General features: G+C 47.5%; 1 protein-coding gene across 1 annotated transcript in view; it reads left to right on the forward strand.

Moving 5' to 3' along the window:
• LOC116374605 (GDNF family receptor alpha-4-like) overlaps positions 1 to 23941 on the forward strand; it is a 166113-nt gene extending 142172 nt beyond the window's left edge. Inside the window, exons 7-9 of the mRNA XM_031828100.1 lie at positions 15746 to 15880; positions 21860 to 22047; positions 23282 to 23941. Of these exons, the coding sequence (XP_031683960.1) occupies positions 15746 to 15880; positions 21860 to 22047; positions 23282 to 23428 (470 nt within the window). The 3' untranslated portion in view covers positions 23429 to 23941. The remainder of the gene's footprint in view (positions 1 to 15745; positions 15881 to 21859; positions 22048 to 23281) is intronic.
• Positions 23942 to 25185: the final 1244 nt, after the last annotated feature.

The raw sequence follows: 25185 nt of genomic DNA on the forward strand, positions 1-25185 counted from the left end.
GATCCCCATTAGTTCCTGTCAAGGCAGCAGCTACTCTTCCTGGGGTTTATTATGGCCCCCATTAGTTCCTGCCAAGGCAGCAGCTACTCTTCCTGGGGTTTATTATGGATCCCCATTAGTTCCTGTTAAGGCAGCAGCTACTCTCCCTGGGGTTTATTATGGATCCCCATTAGTTCCTGCCAAGGCAGCAGCTACTCTTCCTGGGGTTTATTATGGATCCCCATTAGTTCCTGCCAAGGCAGCAGCTACTCTTCCTGGGGTTTATTATGGATCCCCATTCATTCCTGCCAAGGCAGCAGCTACTCGTCCTGGGGTCCAAATCAATTTGTATTAGTCACATGCACAGAATACAGCCTTACAGTGAAATGCTTACTACGAGCCCCTAACCAACAATTTTGTTTATAAAAAATGTGGATAAGAATAAGAAATAAGAGTAACAAGTAATTAAAGAGCAGCAGTAAAATAACAATAGCGAGACTATATACAGGCAGGTACCGATACACAGTCAATGTTTTATAAATTTTACCTTAATTTAACAAGTCAGTTAAGAACAAATTGTTATTTTCAATGATGGCCTAGGAATGGTTGGTTAATTGGCACCACACGTCCCGCTAGGGCACCTCCCCCCACTGCTCAACTGACACAGTAGCGCACAGAACGCAAAAAATATTCGTAGAAATATTTAACCTCCACACATTAACAAGTCCAATAGCTCAAATGAAAGATAAACACCTTGTTCATCTAGCCACCAAGTCAGATTTGATAAAATGTTTTACGGCGAAAACATAGCACATATTTATGTCAAACCACCACCAAAGATAGGCTAATTTACATAGCCATTTTGTAGAACAATAGATGCAATCACAAAAGCAGGATTAAAAGTAAAATAATTCACTAACCTTTTGAAAATCTTCATCAGATGACAGGAATAGGACATGTTATACAGTACATTTATGTTTTTTTCAATAATATGCTAATTATATCCATAAATCACGGTTTACATAGAAGGTCATGGCTAAAAAATGCTACAACAATGCCTGGAGAAATTATGGTAACTCTGCCAGATAACAGAAATACACATCATAAACGTTGACTAAATATACATGTTCTACATATACTTAGAAAGATACACTTCTTCTTAATAAAACAGCTGTGTTACATTTATTTTTAACTTTACAGATTTCGTTCACTAGGCTATAATGTGAGTCGGCGCTCAGGAATTAGCGTTTTGGCTCCTCTATCTCGGAGTCCACAGAAACCCAAATTTAACACATAAATGTTCCCTTACCTTTGCTGTTCTTCCATCAGAAGACCTGGAAGGGTTTATACTTACCAAAAACAGCTTTAGTTTTGAAGTCTGTGTCTTTCGGTTATCAAACACGACATATTTCGGTTGAAATGCAGCCAAAAAGTAAAGTCAGTTCGCACCAAAACGTCGAAATTACATATTATATGTCGACTAAACTTGTCAAACTTGGTTCAGAACACAGCGTTAGCATGCTATATAGCTTCACCGCAATTCTCAGGACAAAGAGAAACACACGCATCGTTTAATCAATCTTGAAAGAAAGACACCACAGGCGCAGAATGCGCGTGAGACTAACCTGTTTTCTCGCGCGACCGAAAGGATTCGGCCTGTCATTACTCTCCTGAGCTCGCGAATCACACAATGAGAAGCCCCATTGAAAGCGGACACCGCGCTGAAGGCATAGGAACTGTTCCCAGGACTGTAGGTGCTTGGGAAGGGTGGGGGCGATGACGTCAAAGTTGGGCCAACTTTTTGGATGACAAGAGAGTTTGGGGGAAGGAGTGCCCTGAGAGTTCTGCTTTACTTACAGACATAATTTAAACGGTTTTAGAAGCTTTAGAGTGTTTTCTATTCAATAATAATTTTTAATTGCATATATTAGCAATTTTTGACAGATTTCTTTTCTGTTTACTATGGGCACGCATTTCACCAACGGGGGCAGTATTCTGCCCTAGCCTTAACAGGTTTTAACTGCCTTGTTCAGGGGCAGAACGACAGATTTTGACCTTGTCAGCTCGGGGACTCGATCTTGCAACCGATCTTGCAACGCTCTAACCACTAAGCTATCTGCGGGTGGCACCAGTTATTTGAGGTAGTATGTACATGTAGGTAGAGTTATTAAAGTGACTATGCATAGATGTCACCAGAGAATGGCAGTGTTGTAAAGAGGGGTGAAGGGGAGGGGGGGGTTCCAGGAACATTAAGGAAGTTATATATCATTTTAAATATTACATGACACTTTTCACAACACATTAGTGTGTTCCCTCAGGCCACGACTCTACTGTCATGTATAAAACCATCGCAGAGTCCTAAAGGGCAGCCCTATATAATGCAATACTTTTCACCTGGGTTTATTTAAGGTTTGAAGAGGTAGTGTTTTTTCAGTTACATTACCTGAACACATCAGTTAATATCAATTACATTACCTGAACATATCAGTTTATATCAGTTACATTACCTGAACACATCAGTTTATATCAGTTACATTACCTGAACGAACACATCAGTTTATATCAGTTACATTACCTGAACGAACACATCAGTTTATATCAGTTACATTACTTGAACACATCAGTTTATATCAGTTACATTACCTGAACACGTCAGTTTATATCAGTTACATTACCTGAACACGTCAGTTTATATCAGTTACATTACCTGAACACATCAGTTAATATCAGTTACATTACCTGAACACATCAGTTAATATCAATTACATTACCTGAACACATCAGTTTATATCAGTTACATTACCTGAACACATCAGTTTATATCAGTTACATAACCTGAACACATCAGTTTATATCAGTTACATTACCTGAACACGTCAGTTTATATCAGTTACATTACCTGAACACATCAGTTTATATCAGTTACATTACCTGAACACATCAGTTTATATCAGTTACATTACCTGAACACATCAGTTTATATCAGTTACATTACCTGAACACATCAGTTTATATCAGTTACATTACCTGAACACATCAGTTTATATCAGTTACATTACATGAACACGTCAGTTTATATCACTTACATTACCTGAACACATCAGTTTATATCACTTACATTATGTGTAATGTGGCAGGGCTTGCAAACTATTACGGTTTACAAAGGAAAGACAAAGTTGTGAACTGTCCAATGACGTGAGCCTACCAGACAAGCTAAATTCCTGGGTAACTATATTACATCACTAGGTAACTATATTACATCACATCACTGGGTAACTATATTACATCACTGGGTAACTATATTACATTCCCATCACTGGGTAACTATATTACATTACTGGGTTATTGTGACCCAGCACTGTTGGGTTATGTGAATGAAAGATAAAAATAAATAAAAATAAATTAGGAACACAAAAAACAAAAACTTTAGAAACACAATCCATATTATATTTTGATGAAAAAATTGTCATTTTAATCCATAGAGACGTGAAGGAGAAGCTTGTCGGATGTTGATCTCTTTAATATATCCATTTAGCCTCCACTCCACTCCCCTACCGGGTATCCATTTACCCTCCACTCCACCAACCCCTACCGGGTATCCATTTAGCCTCCACTCCACTCCCCTACCGGGTATCCATTTAGCCTCCACTCCACTCCCCTACCGGGTATCCATTTAGCCTCCACTCCCCCAACCCCTACCGGGTATCCATTTAGCCTCCACTCTCCAACCCCTACCGGGTATCCATTTAGCCTCCACTCCACTCCCCTACCGGGTATCCATTTACCCTCAGCTCCCCCAACCCCTACCGGGTATCCATTTAGCCTCCACTCCCCAACCCCTACCGTGTATCCATTTAGCCTCCACCCCCCCCTACCGTGTATCCATTTAGCCTCCACCCCCCATACCGTGTAACTATTTAGCCTCCACTCTCCCTACCGGGTATCCATTTAGCCTCCACTCCCCAACCCCTACCGTGTATCCATTTAGCCTCCACTCCCCCTACCGTGTATCCATTTATCCTCCACTCCCCCTTCCGTGTATCCATTTAGCCTCCACTCCCCAACTCCTACCGTGTATCCATTTAGCCTCCACTCCCCCTACCAGGTATCCATTTAGCCTCCACTCCCAACCCCCTACCGGGTATCCGTTTAGCCTCCACTCCCCATCCCCTACCGGGTATCCATTTAGCCTCCACTCCACTCCCCCTACCGGGTATCCATTTAGCCTCCACTCCCCATCCCCTACCGTGTATCCATTTAGCCTCCACTCCCCTACCAGGTATCCATTTAGCCTCCACTCCCCATCCCCTACCGTGTATCCATTTAGCCTCCACTCCCCCCTACCAGGAATCCATTTAGCCTCCACTCCCCCTACCGTGTATCCATTTAGCCTCCACTCCCCCTACCGTGTATCCATTTAGCCTCCACTCCCCCTACCAGGTATCCATTTAGCCTCCACTCCCCCTACCGTGTATCCATTTAGCCTCCACTCCCCCTACCGTGTATCTATTTAGCCTCCACTCCCCTACTGTGTATCTATTTAGCCTCCACTCCCCCTACCGTGTATCTATTTAGCGTCCACTCCCCCTACCGTGTATCCATTTAGCCTCCACTCCCCCTACCGTGTATCCATTTAGCCTCCACTCCCCCTACCAGGTATCCATTTAGCCTCCACTCCCCCTACCGTGTATCTATTTAGCCTCCACTCCCCTACTGTGTATCTATTTAGCCTCCACTCCCCCTACCGTGTATCTATTTAGCGTCCACTCCCCCTACCGTGTATCCATTTAGCCTCCACTCCCCCTACCGTGTATCCATTTAGCCTCCACTCCCCAACTCCTACCGTGTATCTATTTAGCCTCCACTCCCCAACCCCTACCATGTATCCATTTAGCCTCCACTCCCCCTACCGTGTATCCATTTAGCCTACACGCCCCCTACCGGGTATCCATTTAGCCGCCACTCCCCAACCCCTACCAGGTATCCATTTAGCCTCCACTCCACTCCCCCTACCGGGTATCCATTTACCCTTCACTCCCCAACCCCTACCGGGTATCCATTTAGCCTCCACTCCACTCCCCCTACCGTGTATCCATTTAGCCTCCACTCCCCCTACCGTGTATCCATTTAGCCTCCACTCCCCCTACCGTGTATCTATTTAGCCTCCACTCCCCCTACTGTGTATCTATTCAGCCTCCACTCCCCCTACCGTGTATCTTTTTAGCCTCCACTCCCCCTACCGGGTATCCATTTAGCCTCCACCCCCCCTACCGTGTATCCATTTAGCCTCCACTCCCCAACTCCTACCGTGTATCTATTTAGCCTCCACTCCCCAACCCTTACCATGTATCCATTTAGCCTCCACTCCCCTTACCGTGTATCCATTTAGCCTCCACTCCCCCTACCGGGTATCCATTTAGCCTCCACTCCCCAACCCCCACCGGGTATCCATTTAGCCTCCACTCCCCAACCCCTACCGGGTATCCATTTAGCCTCCACTCCCCAACCCCTACCGGGTATCCATTTAGCCTCCACTCCACTCCCCCTACCGGGTATCCATTTAGCCTCCACTCCCCCAACCGTGTATCCATTTACCCTCCACTCCCCCTACCGGGAATCCATGTATCCTCTACTCCCCAACCCCTACGGGGTATGCATTTAGCCTCCACTCCCCAACCCCTACCGGGTATCCATTTAGCCTCCACTCCCCCTACCGTGTATCCATTTAGCCTCCACTCCCCCTACCGGGTATCCATTTATCCTCCACTCCCCAACCCCTACCGGGTATCCATTTAGCCTCCACTCCACTCCCCCCACCGGGTATCCATTTACCCTTCACTCCCCAACCCCTACCGGGTATCCATTTAGCCTCCACTCCACTCCCCCTACCGTGTATCCATTTAGCCTCCACTCCCCCTACCGTGTATCCATTTAGCCTCCACTCCCCCTACCGTGTATCTATTTAGCCTCCACTCCCCCCTACCGTGTATCCATTCACCCTCCACTCCCCCTACCGGGAATCCATGTATCCTCTACTCCCCAACCCCTACCGGGTATGCATTTAGCCTCCACTCCACTCCCCCTACTGGGTATCCATTCACCCTTCACTCAACTCCCCTTACCGGGTATCCATTTACCCTCCACTCCCCAACCCCTACCGGGTATCCATTTAGCCTCCACACCCCCTACCGTGTATCCATTTACCCTCCACTCCCCCTACCGGGAATCGAGTTATCCTCTACTCCCCCAACCCCTACTAGGTATCCATTTAGCCTCCACTCCCCCTACCGTGTATCCATTTACCCTCCTCTCCCCCTAACGGGTATCCATTTACCCTTCACTCCCCAACCCCTACCGGGTATCCATTTAGCCTCCACTCCACTCCCCCTACCGGGTATCCATTTAGCCTCCACTCCACTCCCCCTACCGGGTATCCATTTAGCCTCCACTCCCCCTACCGTGTATCCATTTAGCCTCCACTCCCCCTACCGTGTATCCATTTAGCCTCCACTCCCCCTACCGTGTATCCATTTAGCCTCCACTCCCCAACCCCTACCGTTTATCCATTTATCCTCCACTCCCCCTACAGGGTATCTATCTAGCCTCCACTCCACTCCCCCTACCGGGTATCCATTTACCCTCCACCCCCCTACCGGGTATCCATTTAGCCTCCACTCCACTCCCCCTACCGGGTATCCATCCACCCCCCCTACCGGGTATCCATTTAGCCTCCACTCCCCCTACCGGGTATCCATTTAGCCTCCACTCCACAACCCTTACCGGGCATCCATTTAGCCTCCACTCCACTCCCCCTACCGGGTATCCACTTACCCTCCACCCCCCCTACCGGGTATCCATTTAGCCTCCACTCCACTCCCCCTACCGGGTATCCATTTACTCTCCACCCCCCCTACCGGGTATCCATTTAGCCTCCACTCCACTCCCCCTACCGGGTATCTATTTACCCTCCACTCCCCCAAACCCTAACGGGTATCCATTTAGCCTCCACTCTCCAACCCTTACCGGCTATCCATTTACCCTCCACTCCCCCATCCGTACATCCATTTAGCCTCCACTCCCCCTACCGTGTATCCATTTAGCCTCCACTGCCCAACCCCTACCGTTTATCCATTCAGCCTCCTCTCCCCCTACCGTGTATCCATTTATCCTCCACTCCCCCTACCGGGTATCTATTTAGCCTCCACTCCCCAACCCCTACCGGGTATCCATTTATCCTCCACTCCCCAACCCCTACCGGGTATCCATTTAGCCTCCACTCCACTCCCCCCACCGGGTATCCATTTACCCTTCACTCCCCAACCCCTACCGGGTATCCATTTAGCCTCCACTCCACTCCCCCTACCGTGTATCCATTTAGCCTCCACTCCCCCTACCGTGTATCCATTTAGCCTCCACTCCCCCTACCGTGTATCTATTTAGCCTCCACTCCCCCTACCGTGTATCCATTCACCCTCCACTCCCCCTACCGGGAATCCATGTATCCTCTACTCCCCAACCCCTACCGGGTATGCATTTAGCCTCCACTCCACTCCCCCTACTGGGTATCCATTCACCCTTCACTCAACTCCCCTTACCGGGTATCCATTTACCCTCCACTCCCCAACCCCTACCGGGTATCCATTTAGCCTCCACACCCCCTACCGTGTATCCATTTACCCTCCACTCCCCCTACCGGGAATCCAGTTATCCTCTACTCCCCCAACCCCTACTAGGTATCCATTTAGCCTCCACTCCCCCTACCGTGTATCCATTTACCCTCCTCTCCCCCTAACGGGTATCCATTTACCCTTCACTCCCCAACCCCTACCGGGTATCCATTTAGCCTCCACTCCACTCCCCCTACCGGGTATCCATTTAGCCTCCACTCCACTCCCCCTACCGGGTATCCATTTAGCCTCCACTCCCCCTACCGTGTATCCATTTAGCCTCCACTCCCCCTACCGTGTATCCATTTAGCCTCCACTCCCCCTACCGTGTATCCATTTAGCCTCCACTCCCCAACCCCTACCGTTTATCCATTTATCCTCCACTCCCCCTACAGGGTATCTATCTAGCCTCCACTCCACTCCCCCTACCGGGTATCCATTTACCCTCCACCCCCCTACCGGGTATCCATTTAGCCTCCACTCCACTCCCCCTACCGGGTATCCATCCACCCCCCCTACCGGGTATCCATTTAGCCTCCACTCCCCCTACCGGGTATCCATTTAGCCTCCACTCCACAACCCTTACCGGGCATCCATTTAGCCTCCACTCCACTCCCCCTACCGGGTATCCACTTACCCTCCACCCCCCCTACCGGGTATCCATTTAGCCTCCACTCCACTCCCCCTACCGGGTATCCATTTACTCTCCACCCCCCCTACCGGGTATCCATTTAGCCTCCACTCTACTCCCCCTACCGGGTATCTATTTACCCTCCACTCCCCCAAACCCTAACGGGTATCCATTTAGCCTCCACTCTCCAACCCTTACCAGCTATCCATTTACCCTCCACTCCCCCATCCGTACATCCATTTAGCCTCCACTCCCCCTACCGTGTATCCATTTAGCCTCCACTGCCCAACCCCTACCGTTTATCCATTCAGCCTCCTCTCCCCCTACCGTGTATCCATTTATCCTCCACTCCCCCTACCGGGTATCTATTTAGCCTCCACTCCCCAACTCCTACCGTGTATCCATTTAGCCTCCACTCCCCCTACTGGGTAACCATTTAGCCTCCACTCCCCAACCACTACCGGGCATCCATTTAGCCTCCACTCCACTCCCCCTATCGGGTATCCATTTACCCTCCACCCCCCCTACCGGGTATCCATTTAGCCTCCACTCCACTCCCCCTACCGGGTATCTATTTACCCTCCACTCCCCCAAACCCTACCGGGTATCCATTTAGCCTCCACTCCACTCCCCCTACCGGGTATCCATTTAGCCTCCACTCCCCCTACCGTGTATCCATTTAGCCTCCACTCCCCCTACCGTGTATCCATTTAGCCTCCACTCCCCCTACCGTGTATCCATTTAGCCTCCACTCCCCAACCCCTACCGTTTATCCATTTATCCTCCACTCCCCCTACAGGGTATCTATTTAGCCTCCACTCCACAACCCTTACCGGGCATCCATTTAGCCTCCACTCCACTCCCCCTACCGGGTATCCATTTACCCTCCGCCCCCCTACCGGGTGTCCATTTAGCCTCCACTCCACTCCCCCTACCGGGTATCCATTTACCATCCACCCCCCCTACCGGGTATCCATTTAGCCTCCACTCCACAACCCTTACCGGGCATCCATTTAGCCTCCACTCCACTCCCCCTACCGGGTATCCATTTACCCTCCACCCCCCTACCGGGTGTCCATTTAGCCTCCACTCCACTCCCCCTACCGGGTATCCATTTACCCTCCACCCCCCTACCGGGTATCCATTTAGCCTCCACTCCACTCCCCCTACCGGGTATCCATCCACCCCCCCTATCGGGTATCCATTTAGCCTCCACTCCCCCTACCGGGTATCCATTTAGCCTCCACTCCACAACCCTTACCAGGCATCCATTTAGCCTCCACTCCACTCCCCCTACCGGGTATCCACTTACCCTCCACCCCCCCTACCGGGTATCCATTTAGCCTCCACTCCACTCCCCCTACCGGGTATCCATTTACTCTCCACCCCCCTACCGGGTATCCATTTAGCCTCCACTCCACTCCCCCTACCGGGTATCTATTTACCCTCCACTCCCCCAAACCCTACCGGGTATCCATTTAGCCTCCACTCTCCAACCCTTACCGGCTATCCATTTACCCTCCACTCCCCCATCCGTACATCCATTTAGCCTCCACTCGCCCTACCGTGTATCCATTTAGCCTCCACTGCCCAACCCCTACCGTTTATCCATTCAGCCTCCTCTCCCCCTACCGTGTATCCATTTATCCTCCACTCCCCCTACCGGGTATCTATTTAGCCTCCACTCCCCAACTCCTACCGTGTATCCATTTAGCCTCCACTCCCCCTACTGGGTAACCATTTAGCCTCCACTCCCCAACCCCAACCTGGTATCCATTTACCCTCCACTCCCTCTACCGGGTATCTATTTAGCCTCCACTCCACTCCCCCTACCGGGTATCCATTTAGCCTCCACTCCCCCAACCGGGTATCCATTTACCCTCTACTCCCCCAGGTTCTTTTGGTCGCCTGGCGGAGATATTTAGACAAATTGTTGTTGTTTTTTTTACAGAAATATTTGGTGATAGACTAGGAGTACTTTAAGTTCAATTCTCTCTGTGGGCTAATATTTCTGTATTTTCCTGAATACTGTTTTATGTTTCCTGGTTTTAGATTGTCTGTTTTTTACTCTCAATATTATAATTATTCATAGCAATGGATTTTCTGAGTCATGTCATGTCAATGCTCAAATCACTTTTATTTGTGTGTGTGTAATTCCCCTTTAATTGTTCATCTAGCAAGAGAGGAATGTGTCAGACTAGTGATGTTTCTGCTGTTAGGCCTACTGCTGCAGCACATCATGACAGAGTTGGCGAAACAATCGTCACCCAATTGACAGAAATAATTATTATATACTGTAGTTCTGTCAGGTAAGTCTACTTTGCAGTTAACATTTAATTGAGAAGGTTTTTGGGGAATGTCTACCCACAAGACGGTTATCATTAGCATCGCCAACTGACTACATACACAGAGTGATAGACACACGCACGCACCAAACAGACAGACTGGCAATATTGCTGGAAATTAATTGGCTAATATTGTGTTAGGTTTGGCTTTTTAAGCCAATAGAGGCTAACCAGGGGTGGGATAATGTCTTTAATTGGATAGTAGCTGGCAGGTTTATGTTTTTGACAGTTTGCGATGGAAAACATGAAAAAAATGCATGTACCTATAGAATTGATTGGCGAACTACTCATAGGCTCACGATCTACCTGTTGGAGAACCCTGGCTTAACTATCTACCTGTTCGAGAGCCCTGGCTTAACTAACTTATCTACCTGTTGGAGAACCCTGGCTTAACCATCTACCTGTTGGAGAACCCTGGCTTAACCATCTACCTGTTGGAGAGCCCAGGCTTAACCATCTACCTGTTGGGAGAACCCTGGCTTAACCATCTACCTGTTGGAGAGCCCTGGCTTAACCATCTACCTGTTGGAGAACCCTGGCTTAACCATCTACCTGTTGGAGAACCCTGGCTTAACTATCTACCTGTTGGAGAGCCCTGGCTTAACTATCTACCTGTTGGAGAACCCTGGCTTAACTACCTTATCTACCTGTTGGAGAGCCCAGGCTTAACCATCTACCTGTTGGAGAGCCCAGGCTTAACCATCTACCTGTTGGGAGAACCCTGGCTTAACCATCTACCTGTTGGAGAGCCCTGGCTTAACCATCTACCTGTTGGAGAGCCCTGGCTTAACCATCTACCTGTTGGAGAACCCTGGCTTAACCATCTACCTGTCGGAAAGCCCTGGCTTAACTACCTTATCTACCTGTTGGAGAACCCTGGCTTAACCATCTACCTGTTGGAGAGCCCAGGCTTAACTATCTACCTGTTGGAGAGCCCTGGCTTAACCATCTACCTGTTGGAGAGCCCAGGCTTAACCATCTACCTGTTGGAGAGCCCAGGCTTAACTATCTACCTGTTGGAGAGCCCTGGCTTAACCATCTACCTGTTGGGAGAGCCCAGGCTTAACCATCTACCTGTTGGAGAGCCCAGGCTTAACCATCTACCTGTTGGAGAACCCTGGCTTAACCATCTACCTGTTGGAGAACCCAGGCTTAACCATCTACCTGTTGGAGAGCCCTGGCTTAACTACCTTATCTACCTGTTGGAGAACCCTGGCTTAACTACCTTATCTACCTGTTGGAGAGCCCTGGCTTAAGTATCTACCTGTTGGAGAACCCTGGCTTAACTATCTACCTGTTGGAGAACCCTGGCTTAACTATCTTCTGGTTGGAGAACCCTGGCTTAACCATCTACCTGTTGGGAGAGCCCAGGCTTAACCATCTACCTGTTGGAGAGCCCCGGCTTAACCATCTACCTGTTGGAGAACCCTGGCTTAACCATCTACCTGTTGGAGAACCCAGGCTTAACCATCTACCTGTTGGGAGAGCGCCGGCTTAACCATCTACCTGTTGGGAGAGCCCAGGCTTAACTACCTTATCTACCTGTTGGAGAGCCCTGGCTTAACTACCTTATCTACCTGTTGGAGAGCCCTGGCTTAACTACCTTATCTACCTGTTGGAGAACCCTGGCTTAACTACCTTATCTACCTGTTGGAGAGCCCTGGCTTAAGTATCTACCTGTTGGAGAACCCTGGCTTAACTATCTACCTGTTGGAGAACCCTGGCTTAACTATCTTCCTGTTGGAGAACCCTGGCTTAACCATCTACCTGTTGGAGAACCCTGGCTTAACTATCTTCCTGTTGGAGAACCCTGGTTAAACCAAATGCAGGTTATTCATCAGCCCTCTACTGTTAAAAGCAAGATGGAGAAAGAGACCGGGAGAAAATACATCTCAACTAACAGTAGACTGAGAGATACTTGCTGTTAGGTGCCTAGGGGCCAGAGAGAATTGGATGGAGGTACATTTGAAGAATCATCTAGATAGCTGCAAGGCTCTGTCTCCAAACATTCCCCCATTCAACAGAGAGAAAACACAACACATTTTCCAGGGCTTCATCCCAAATGGCACCCTATTTGGCCTAAGTACACTATATAGGTGATAGGGTGCTATTTGGGACGAAGCCCAGAAAACCAGTCAACCTACAAACAAATAATATGGGTTAGGGTGTTTCTGCACACAGACACTGTGGGTTAGGGTGTTTCTGCACACAGACACTGTGGGTTAGGGTGTTTCTGCACACAGACACTGTGGGTTAGGGTGTTTCTGCACACAGACACTGTGGGTTAGGGTGTTTCTGCACACAGACACTGTGGGTTAGGGTGTTTCTGCACACAAACACTGTGGGTTAGGGTGTTTCTGCACACAGACACTGTGGGTTAGGGTGTTTCTGCACACAGACACTGTGGGTTAGGGTGTTTCTGCACACAGACACTGTGGGTTAGGGTGTTTCTGCACACAGACACTGTGGGTTAGGGTGTTTCTGCACACAAACACAGCTCACCTGTCTTCTCCAACTGAAGCTTTAGTCTCAAAACTCAACAAGGCTTTCATCTTCTATCAGTAAATATTCCCCGTTCATAGTCTGTGGAAAACAATATGCTCTGGGAATTGTTCTTTTGAAACAGAACATTTATATTTGTTAAGACTATTAGTAGTTGTAACGGTCGTCGCATGAAGGAGAGGACCAAAGCGCAGCGTGGTAAGTGTTCATCTTGATTTTTAATACGAATAGTGAACACTGAAACAAAAACAATAAAACCACAAATGAACTGAACGGTGAAATAAACACAGAACAGAAAATTAACACCTACGAAGCACAAGTGGGAAAAGGCTACCTAAGTATGATTCTCAATCAGAGACAACTAACGACACCTGCCTCTGATTGAGAACCATACCAGGCCAAACGCAAACACAGCATAGAAAACGGAACATAGATAACCCACCCAACTCACGCCCTGACCATACTAAAACAATGACATAACAAAAGAACTAAGGTCAGAACGTGACAGTAGTGCAACATGTGAATATTTGTGTCAGAGCAGTCTGCCTCAACCAACATGTGTCCAAGCAGTCTGCCTCAACCAACATATGTGTGTCAGAGCAGTCTGACTCAACCAACATGTGTGTCTGAGCAGTCTGCCTCAACCAACATGTCAGAGCAGTCTGCCTCAACCAACATCTGTGTGTCAGAGCAGTCTGCCTCAACCAACATCTGTGTGTCTGAGCAGTCTGCCTCAACCAACATATGTGTGTCAGAGCAGTCTGCCTCAACCAACATGTGTGTCTGAGCAGTCTGCCTCAACCAACATATGTCAGAGCAGTCTGCCTCAACCAACATATGTGGGGTCAGAGCAGTCTGTCTCAACCAACATATGTCAGAGCAGTCTTTCTCAACCAACATATGTGTGTCAGAGCAGTCTGCCTCAACCAACATATGTCTGAGCAGTCTGCCTTAACCAACATATGTGTGTCAGAGCAGTCTGCCTCAACCAACATGTGTGTCAGAGCAGTCTGTCTCAACCAACATGTGTGTCAGAGCAGTCTGTCTTAACCAACATGTGTGTCAGAGCAGTCTGCCTCAACCAACATGTGTGTCTGAGCAGTCTGCCTCAACCAACATATGTCAGAGCAGTCTGCCTCAACCAACATATGTGGGGTCAGAGCAGTCTGTCTCAACCAACATATGTCAGAGCAGTCTTTCTCAACCAACATATGTGTGTCAGAGCAGTCTGCCTCAACCAACATATGTGTGTCAGAGCAGTCTGCCTCAACCAACATATGTGTGTCAGAGCAGTCTGCCTCAACCAACATATGTGTGTCAGAGCAGTCTGCCTCAACCAACATGTGTGTCAGAGCAGTCTGTCTCAACCAACATGTGTGTCAGAGCAGTCTGTCTTAACCAACATGTGTGTCAGAGCAGTCTGCCTCAACCAACATATGTGTCAGAGCAGTCTGCCTCAACCAACATATGTCAGAGCAGTCTGCCTCAACCAACATATGTCAGAGCAGTCTGCCTCAACCAACATATGTCAGAGCAGTCTGCCTCAACCAACATATGTCAGAGCAGTCTGCCTCAACCAACATATGTCAGAGCAGTCTGTCTCAACCAACATATGTCAGAGCAGTCTTTCTCAACCAACATATGTCAGAGCAGTCTGTCTCAACCAACATATGTCAGAGCAGTCTGTCTCAACCAACATATGTCAGAGCAGTCTGCCTCAAACAACATATGTGTGTCAGAGCAGTCTGCCTCAACAAACATGTGTGTCAGAGCAGTCTGTCTCAACCAACATGTGTCAGAGCAGTCTGCCTCAAACAACATATGTGTGTCAGAGCAGCCGGTCTCAACCAACATATGTGTGTCAGAGCAGTCTGCCTCAACCAACAAGGTTGCACAATTAGATTCCCCATCTGATTGTGTATTTTAAATGTTGCATAGATGTTTCATTTCACATCTCTCCCCCCACCTTCCATCCCTCCCTCTCGCCCTGCCTCTCTCACCCTCCCGCCTTCTCTCTCTCACCCTCCCGCCTTCTCTCTCTCACCCTCCCGCCCTGCCTCTCTCTCACCCTCCCGCCCTGCCTCTCTCTCACCCTCCCGCCCTTCCTCTCTCTCACCCTCCCGCCCTGCCTCTCTCTCACCCTCCCGCCCTGCCTCTCTCTCACCCTCCCGCCCTGCCTCTCTCTCACCCTCCCGCCCTGCCTCTCTCTCACCCTCCCGCCCTGCCTCTCTCTCACCCTCCCGCCCTGCCTCTCTCTCACCCTCCCGCCCTGCCTCTCTCTCACCCTCCCGCCCTGCCTCTCTCTCAACCTCCCGCCCTGCCTCTCTCTCACCCTCCCGCCCTGCCTCTCTCTCACCCTCCCGCCCTGCCTCTCTCTCACCCTCCCGCCCTGCCTCTCTCTCACCCTCCCGCCCTGCCTCTCTCTCACCCTCCCGCCCTGCCTCTCTCTCACCCTCCCGCCCTGCCTCTCTCTCACCCTCCCGCCCTGCCTCTCTCTCACCCTCCCGCCCTGCCTCTCTCTCACCCTCCCGCCCTGCCTCTCTCTCACCCTCCCGCCCTGCCTCTCTCTCACCCTCCCGCCCTGCCTCTCTCTCACCCTCCCGCCCTGCCTCTCTCTCCAGGAAGTACGATAACGCCTAACTACCTGGATAACTCGACGTCTAATGTGGGTCCGTGGTGTTCGTGCTCTGCCTCCGGGAACCACCGGGAGCAGTGCGATGACTTCCTGGAATATTTCCATGACAACATCTGCCTGAGTGAGTGACAGCACCAGTCAACGTGCACTATGGTAACCGTAGAAACAACAACACAATATAGCTGTAGTAACACTACCGCCAAAACACTCCAACGGTAGTAACACTGTCAAATTACCACAACACCATCAACATTGTCTGCCATAACACCCCTAACACTATGGACAAGTGTTTCAGCCCCTCACCATACTGTACAATAAACTGGTGTTAGTTCAGCTGCCTGTCTGGAGATTCCTCATCAGTTAAGGTAGTTAAGCCAGGGCTCTCCAACAGGTAGATAGATGAGTTAAGGTAGTTAAGCCAGGGCTCTCCAACAGGTAGATAAGTTAGTTAAGGTAGTTAAGCCAGGGCTCTCCAGCAGGTAGATAAGTTAGTTAAGCTAGTTAAGCCAGGGCTCTCCAACAGGTAGATAAGTTAGTTAAGGTAGTTAAGCCAGGGCTCTCCAACAGGTAGATAAGTTAGTTAAGGTAGGTAAGCCAGGGCTCTCCAACAGGTAGATAAGTTAGTTAAGGTAGTTAAGCCAGGGCTCTCCAACAGGTAGATAAGTTAGTTAAGGTAGTTAAGCCAGGGCTCTCCAACAGGTAGATAAGTTAGTTAAGGTAGTTAAGCCAGGGCTCTCCAACAAATAGATACATGAGTTAAGGTAGTTAAGCCAGGGGTCTCCAACAAATAGATAAATGAGTTAAGGTTGGTAAGCCAGGGCTCTCCAACAGATAGATAAGTTAGTTAAGGTAGTTAAGCCAGGGCTCTCCAACAGGTAGATACGTTAGTTAAGGTAGTTAAGCCAGGGCTTTCCAACAGGTAGATAAGTTAGTTAAGGTAGTTAAGCCAGGGCTCTCCAACAGGTAATTAAGTTAGTTACGGTAGTTAAGCCAGGGCTCTCCAACAGATAGATAAGTTAGTTAAGGTAGTTAAGCCAGGGCTCTCCAACAGGTAGATACGTTAGTTAAGGTAGTTAAGCCAGGGCTTTCCAACAGGTAGATAAGTTAGTTAAGCCAGGGCTCTCCAACAGGTAATTAAGTTAGTTACGGTAGTTAAGCCAGGGCTCCCCAACAGGTAGATAAGATAGTTAAGCCAGGGCTCCCCAACAGGTAGATAAGATAGTTAAGCCAGGGCTCCCCAACAGGTAGATAAGATAGTTAAGCCAGGGCTCCCCAACAGGTAGATAAGATAGTTAAGCCAGGGCTCTCCCACAGGTAGATAAGATAGTTAAGCCAGGGCTCCCCAACAGGTAGATTTACATATCCCACCCATGGTTAGCCACTATTGGCTTAAAAAGCCAATTCATTTCCAGCAATATTGCCCATCTGTTTATGTGGTGCATGTACAGTTGAAGTCAGAAGTTTACATACACTTAGGTTGGAGTCATTAAAACTCGTTTTTCAACCACTCCACAAGAGGTTAATTAACAAACTATATTTTGGCAAGTCGGTTAGGACATCTACTTTGTGCATGACATAGGTAATTTTTCCAACAATTGTTTACAGACAGATTATTTCACTTATAATTCACTGTATCACAATTTCAGTGGGTCAGAAGTTTACATACACTAAATTGACTGTACCTTTAAACAGCATGGGAATTTCTAGAATATGATATCATGGCATTAGAAGCTTCTGATAGGCTAATTGACATAATTTGAGTCAATTGGAGGTGTACCTGTGGATGTATTTCAAGGCCTGCCTTCAAACTCAGTACCTCTTTGCTTCACATCATGGGAAATTCAATAGAAATCAGCCAAGACCTCAGACAAAAATTGTAGACCTCAAGTCTGGTTCATACTTGGGAGCAATTTCCAAATGTCTGAAGGGTACCGCTTTCATCTGTACAAACAATAGTATGCAAGTATAAACACCATGTGACCACGCAGCCGGCATACCGCTCAGGAAGGAGACTCATTTTGTCTCCTAGAGATGAACGTACTTTGGTGTCAAAAGTGCATGTGATTAAATAAATAAATGCTAAAATAAATCATTATCTCTGTTATTATTCTGATATTTCATATTCTTAAAATAAAGTGGTGATCCTAACTGACCTAAGACAGGGAATTTTTACTAGGATTAAATGTCAGGAATTGTGAAAAACCGAGTTTAAATGTATTTGGCTTAGGTGTATGTAAACTTCCTACTTCAACTGTACATATGAGACGAGTAATGTAGGATATGTAATCATTATTAAAGTGCCGTTATATAAAGTGACTAGTGATGCCTTTATTAAGTCCATTTACTTAAGTGGCTGGAGTTGAGTCTGTATGTTGGCAACAGCCTCTCTATGTTAATGATGGCTGTTTAACAGTCTGATGCCCTTGAGATAGAAGCTGTTTTTCAGTCTCTCGGCCCCTGCTTTGATGCACCTGTACTGACCTCGGCCTTCTGGATGATAGCGGGGTGAATAGGCAGTGGCTCGGGTGGTTGTTGTCCTTGATGATCTTTTTGGTCTGACGAGTTTGGAGGGTACTATGGTGTTAAATGCTGAGCTGTAGTCGATGAACAGCATTCTCACATAGGTATTCCTCTTGTCCAGATGGGTTAGGGCAATGTGCAGTGTGGTTGAGATTACGTCATTTGTGGACCTATTGGGGCGTTAAGCAAATTGAAATGTCTAGGGTGTCTGGTAAGGTAGAGGTGATATGATCCTTAACTAGCTTCTCAAAGCACTTCATGATGACAGAAGTGAGTGCTACGGGGCGATAGTCATTTAGTTCAGTTACCTTTGCCTTCTTGAGTACAGGAACAGTGGTGGCCATCTTGAAGCATGTGGGGACAGCAGACTGGGATAGGGAGAGGTTTAATGTGCCTGTAAGCACACCAGCCAGCTGATCTGCACATTCTCTGAGGACGCGGCTAGGGATGCCTTCTGGACCGGCAGCCTTGCGAGGGTTAACACGTTTAAATGTTTTACTCAAACCAATTTGTCACATACACATGGTTAGCAGATGTTAATGCGAGTGCAGCGAAATGCTTGTGCTTCTAGTTCATGCAGTAATATCTTAACAAGTAATCTAACCTAACAATTTCACAACAACTACCTTAAACACACAAGTGTAAAGGAATGAATAAGAATATGTACATATAAATATATGGATGATTGATGGCCGAACGGCGTGGGCAAGATGCAGTAGATGGTATAGAGTACAGTATATACATATGAGATGAGTAATGTAGGGTATGTAAACAAGTTGCAGTAGATGGTATAGAGTACAGTATATACATATGAGATGAGTAATGTAGGGTATGTAAACAAGTTGCAGTAGATGGTATAGAGTACAGTATATACATATGAGATGAGTAATGTAGGGTATGTAAACAAGTTGCAGTAGATGGTATAGAGTACAGTATATACATATGAGATGAGTAATGTAGGGTATGTAAACAAGATGCAGTAGATGGTATAGAGTACAGTATATACACATGAGAAGAGTAATGTAGGGTATGTAAACATTATATAAAGTGGCATTGTTTAAAGTGACTAGTGATACATTTATTACATACATTTTTCCATTATTAAAGTGGCTGGAGTTGAGTCAGTGTGTTGGCAGCAGCCACTCAATGTTAGTGGTGGCTGTTTAACAGTCTGATGGCCTTGAGACAGAGAGTTGAGTCAGTGTGTTGGCAGCAGCCACTCAATGTTAGTGGTGGCTGTTTAACAGTCTGATGGCCTTGAGACAGAGAGTTGAGTCAGTATGTTGGCAGCAGCCACTCAATGTTAGTGGTGGCTGTTTAACAGTCTGATGGCCTTGAGACAGAGAGTTGAGTCAGTGTGTTGGCAGCAGCCACTCAATGTTAGTGGTGGCTGTTTAACAGTCTGATGGCCTTGAGATAGAAGCTGTTTTTCAGTCTCTCGGTCCCTGCTTTGATGCACCTGTACTGACCTCACCTTCTGGATGATAGCGGGGTGAACAGGCAGTGGCTCGGGTGGTTGTTGTCCTTGTTGATCTTTTTGGCCTTCCTGTAACATCGGGTGGTGTAGGTGTCCTGGAGGGCAGGTAGTTTGCTCCCGGTGATGCGTTGTGCAGACCTCACTACCCTCTGGAGAGCCGGTTGTGGGCGGAGCAGTTTCCGTACCAGGTGGTGATACAGCCCGGCAGTGTTTTTGGTGACAAGCCAAATTTCTTCAGCCGCCTTCTTCACCACGCTGTCTGTGTGGGTGGAACATTTCAGTTTGTCCGTGATGTGTACGCCGAGGAACTTAACTTTCCACCTTCTCCACTACTGTCCCGTCGATGTGGATAGGGGGCTGCTCCCTCTGCTGTTTCCTGAAGTCCACAATCATCTCCTTAGTTTTGTTGACGTTGAGTGTGAGGTTATTTTCCTGACACCACACTCCGAGGGCCCTCACCTCCTCCCTGTAGGCCGTCACGTCATTGTTGGTAATCAAGCCTACCACTGTAGTGTCGTCTGCAAACTTGATGACGTTGGCCACGGAGAAGGAGAGCCCACAAGCTTTGGTAGCGGGCCGTTGTCAGTGGTACTGTATTGTCAAAGCGAGAAAATAAGTTGTTTAATTTGTCTGGGAGCAAGACGTTGATGTCCGCGACGGGTTATCTTCTGTAATCTGTGATTGACTGTAGACCCTGCGGGGTTATGTAGCCAGACAGTGATGCTAATGATAATAATAATTATTATTATTATTATTATAATAATCATAACGGCCTTGTGGGGAGACAGAAACACTTTCCCCAAAACCTTCTCAAATAAATGTTAGCTACAAGGTAGGCTGACAGAACTATACTGTATAATAATTATTTGCATCAATTGGGTGGCGATTATTTTGCCAACGATTATTATTTTGCCATGATGTGCTGTAGCAGTAGGCCTAACAGCAGAAACACAGAAATACTGACATTCCTCTCTTGCTAGATGCACAAGGGGAGTTACAGGCAAAAATCTAAATGTGGTATCTTTTTTTTTTACCTCAAAAATGGTCTTCTGATGTGATTTAAGCATTGCCATTGACTCTTCTGATTGTGATTTATAGAATCCACCTCTACCCAAATCTAACTGCCTGTAACTCAGGACCTAAAGCAAGGATATGCATATTCTTGATACCATTTGAAAGGAAACAATTTGAAGTTTGTGGAAATGTAAAATTAAAATTGGAGAATATAAAACATTAGATCTGGTTAAAGATAATACAAAGAAAATCCAATGAACCATTCTGTTACTGTTCAAGACTGACCAAGTTGCCTAGTTGATTTATTAATACAAGTGTTCTTTCACTGTGCACTCTCCTCAAACACGGTGTTCTTTCACTGTGCACTCTCCTCAAACACGGTGTTCTTTCACTGTGCACTCTCCTCATACACGGTGTTCTTTCACTGTGCACTCTCCTCAAACACGGTGTTCTTTCACTGTGCACTCTCCTCAAACACGGTGTTCTTTCACTGTGCACTCTCCTCAAACACGGTGTTCTTTCACTGTGCACTCTCCTCAAACACGGTGTTCTTTCACTGTGCACTCTCCTCAAACACGGTGTTCTTTCACTGTGCACTCTCCTCAAACACGGTGTTCTTTCACTGTGCACTCTCCTCAAACACGGTGTTCTTTCACTGTGCACTCTCCTCAAGACTAAATGAGTAGCTTGTGAAATGTTTCATTTTTTAAAGTAGCTCTCATGCTGGAAAATGTTGGAGACCCATGGACTAGAGCCTCCACACACACACACACACACACACACACACACACACACACACACACACACACACACACACACACACACACACACACACACACACACACACACACACACACACACACACACACACACACACACACACACCTACCCAAATACCTACATACCTACCTACCTACCCACCCAACTACCTACCCAACTACCTACCTACCTACCTACCTACCTACCCAACTACCTACCTACCTACCTACCTACCCAAATACCTACCTACCTACCTACCCAACTACCTACCTACCTACCCAACTACCTACCTACCTACCTCACTTAACTGTCCTCTGTCATTCTGAACAGGGAAAGCCATGCTAGCGTTTGGGAATGGGACAGACACGCAGTTCTCCGCAGGAGCAGCAAGCCAACCAGACATGCCCGGCCCGGCTCACACTACCCTCAACAACCACATCCAGCGCCTGGCAACCACCGTCTCTGGCATCACCATGGAAACTGAACTTAACGTCTTGGGAGCACAGATGCCCACTCAGGTAAGTAGTGCATAGGGTGTCATTTGGAACACAGCCCTAATGTGTGTTCCATGATGAGGTAACAGGAGAGAACCTGCTGTAAACAGCCACAAGGAGGTAACAGGAGAGAACCTGCTGTAACAGCCACGATGAGGTAACAGGAGAGAACCTGCTGTAACAGCCACAATGAGGTAACAGGAGAGAACCTGCTGTAACAGCCACGATGAGGTAACAGGAGAGAACCTGCTGTAACAGCCATGATGAGGTAACAGGAGAGAACCTGCTGTAACAGCCATGATGAGGTAACAGGAGAGAACCTGCTGTAACAGCCACGATGAGGTAACAGGAGAGAACCTGCTGTAACAGCCATGATGAGGTAACAGGAGAGAACCTGCTGTAACAGCCATGATGAGGTAACAGGAGAGAACCTGCTGTAACAGCCATGATGAGGTAACAGGAGAGAACCTACTAATAGCCATGATGAGGTAACAGGAGAGAACCTGCTGTAACAGCCATGATGAGGTAACAGGAGAGAACCTGCTGTAACAGCCATGATGAGGTAACAGGAGAGAACCTGCTGTAACAGCCATGATGAGGTAACAGGAGAGAACCTGCTGTAACAGCCATGATGAGGTAACAGAAGAGAACCTGCTGTAACAGCCATGATGAGGTAACAGGAGAGAACCTGCTGTAACAGCCATGATAAGGTAACAGGAGAGAACCTGCTGTAACAGCCATGATGAGGTAACAGAAGAGAACCTGCTGTAACAGCCATGATGAGGTAACAGAAGAGAACCTGCTGTAACAGCCATGATGAGGTAACAGTAGAGAATCTGCTATAACAGCCATGATGAGGTAATAGGAGAGAACCTTCTGTAACAGCCATGATGATGTAACAGGCAGTCCTACAGTAACAAGGTGGGGTCTCACTAACCAATAGTAGAATAGGATAGTGCCCTCAACCAATAGTAGAATAGGATAGTCTCACTTGATGTACAGGACACCCCCTGGACAGGACACTAGTCTATCTCCTGTTTCTGTAGTGAGACAGCTTGATGTACAGGACACCCCCTGGACAGGACACTAGTCTATCGCAGTCGCTAATTCAGTCCATCCTTATTGTGTAAATGCATTGCGTGCAGGAGACTTGCGGTGTAGTGTTGTCTTTTTGTTCAAACAATTCCCTTCTTCCCCAGGTGAATGAAATACAGTTTAAACTGCTACTTCCTAACAGAGTTTGTGTCTCCCCATGCAGGTGAATGACAAGGATAGACTTTGGGGTGATGATGGTGAAGACTCGACCCTGCTGGAGCTATTAGACCATGGAGCCCCTCCACTCCACCTGTCTGCCCTAGGCTGGACCATTCCCCTGGGTCTCTCCCTGCTGCTGTGCTACCAGTAGTCTGGCCTGGCCCTGGGGCTCCATAGACTACACTACACACTGATCGAAACTGGGGGTGGAGAGAGAGAGAAACACAGAGAGAGAGAGAGAGAGAGAGAGAGAGAGAGAGAGAGAGAGAGAGAGAGAGAGAGAGGATGTATGTACAATGCCTTCAGGAAGTATGCATATCCTTTGACCACATTTTGTGTTACAGCCTGAATTAAAAAATAATTCTCACCCATCTTGACACAATACCCCATAATGACAAAGTGAACACATCTGGATTTGGTGATTTTCTACCATTCTTCCCTGCAGATCTTTTCTAGCTCCATTACGTTAGATGGGGAGAGGCAGTGAACAGCAAGCTTGATTTTTTCCATAGATTGTCAATGGGATTCAAGTCTGGGCTTTGGCCACTCAAGGACTTTCACATTCTTGTTTGAAGCAATTCCAGCAATGCTTTGGCTGTTTGCTTGGGGTCATTGTCCTGTTAGGATGTAAATCTTCACCCCAGTCTAAGGTCGTTTGCGCTCTGAAGCAGGTTCTCATCAAGGAATTGCCTGTATTTGGCTCTATTCATTGTTCCCTCTAATCTTACCAGTTTGCTAGTCCCTGCAGCTGAAAGGCATCCCCATGGCAGGATGCTGCCACCACTATGCTTCGTGGTAGGGAGGGTGTTAGATGGGTGATGAGCTGTGCCTGGTTTTCTCCAGACATAGCGCTTTACATTCAGGACAAAGTGTAAATGTTTTATCTCATCAGATCACACAATGTTTTGCCTTATGATCTCAGTCTTTCACGTGCCTTTTTGCAAACATCCAGGCGTGCTGTCATGTGCCTTTTTCTCAGGAGTGGCTTCTGTCTACCCACTCTCCCATGAAGCCCAGATTGGTGACATGCTGTAGAGACTGTTATCCTTCTGGAAGGTTCTCCCATCTCAGCCAAGGAACTGTAAAACTCTGTGGTCATTGGGTTCTTGGTCACCTCCCTGACCAAGGTTCTTCTTGCCACGGGAACTCAGTTTTGTCGGACGGCCAACTCCAGACAGAGTCTGGGTAGCTCCATATTTTTTCCATTTCCCAATGATGGAGACCACTGCGCTCTTGTAAATTTTCAACACTCTAAACTATGGTATACATTTGACCAGATATATGCCTCATCACATCATGATATTTGTACGTCTAACTTTCTCACTCATGATTATTCGCGATTTATTCAGGACTATCCGTAACCATGGTAGCATCCACATTAATAGAGAAGTGTTCAGAAACACCTTCCTAATTGTGTTGCACCCTCTTTTACCCTCAGAACAGCCTCAATTTGTCAGGGACATGGACTATACAAGGTGTCTAAAGCGTTCCACAGGGATGCTGGCCCATGTTGACTCCAATGCTTCCCACAGTTGTGTCAAGTTGGCTGGACGGTGGTGGACCATGCTTGAGTGTGAAAAACCCCGCAGCGTTGCAATTTTTGACACAAACCGGTGAGCCTGGCACCTAATACCATACCCTGTTCAAAGGCACACATCTTTTGTCTTGCCAAGTCACCCTCTGATTGGCACACAGACACAATCAATGTCTCAATTGTCTCAAGGCTTAAAAATCCTTCTTTAACCTGTCTCCTCCCCTTCATCTACACTGATTGAAGTGGATTTTACAAATGACACCATTAAGGGATCATGTCTTTCACCTGGATTCACCTTTTCGATGGAAAGAGCAGGTGTTGATAATGTTGTGTCCACTCAATGTATTCTATATTCATTTTTACAATAAAAGTGA

Source organism: Oncorhynchus kisutch, linkage group LG7 (assembly GCF_002021735.2).
Source record: "Oncorhynchus kisutch isolate 150728-3 linkage group LG7, Okis_V2, whole genome shotgun sequence".
Lineage (NCBI taxonomy): Eukaryota > Metazoa > Chordata > Actinopteri > Salmoniformes > Salmonidae > Oncorhynchus > Oncorhynchus kisutch.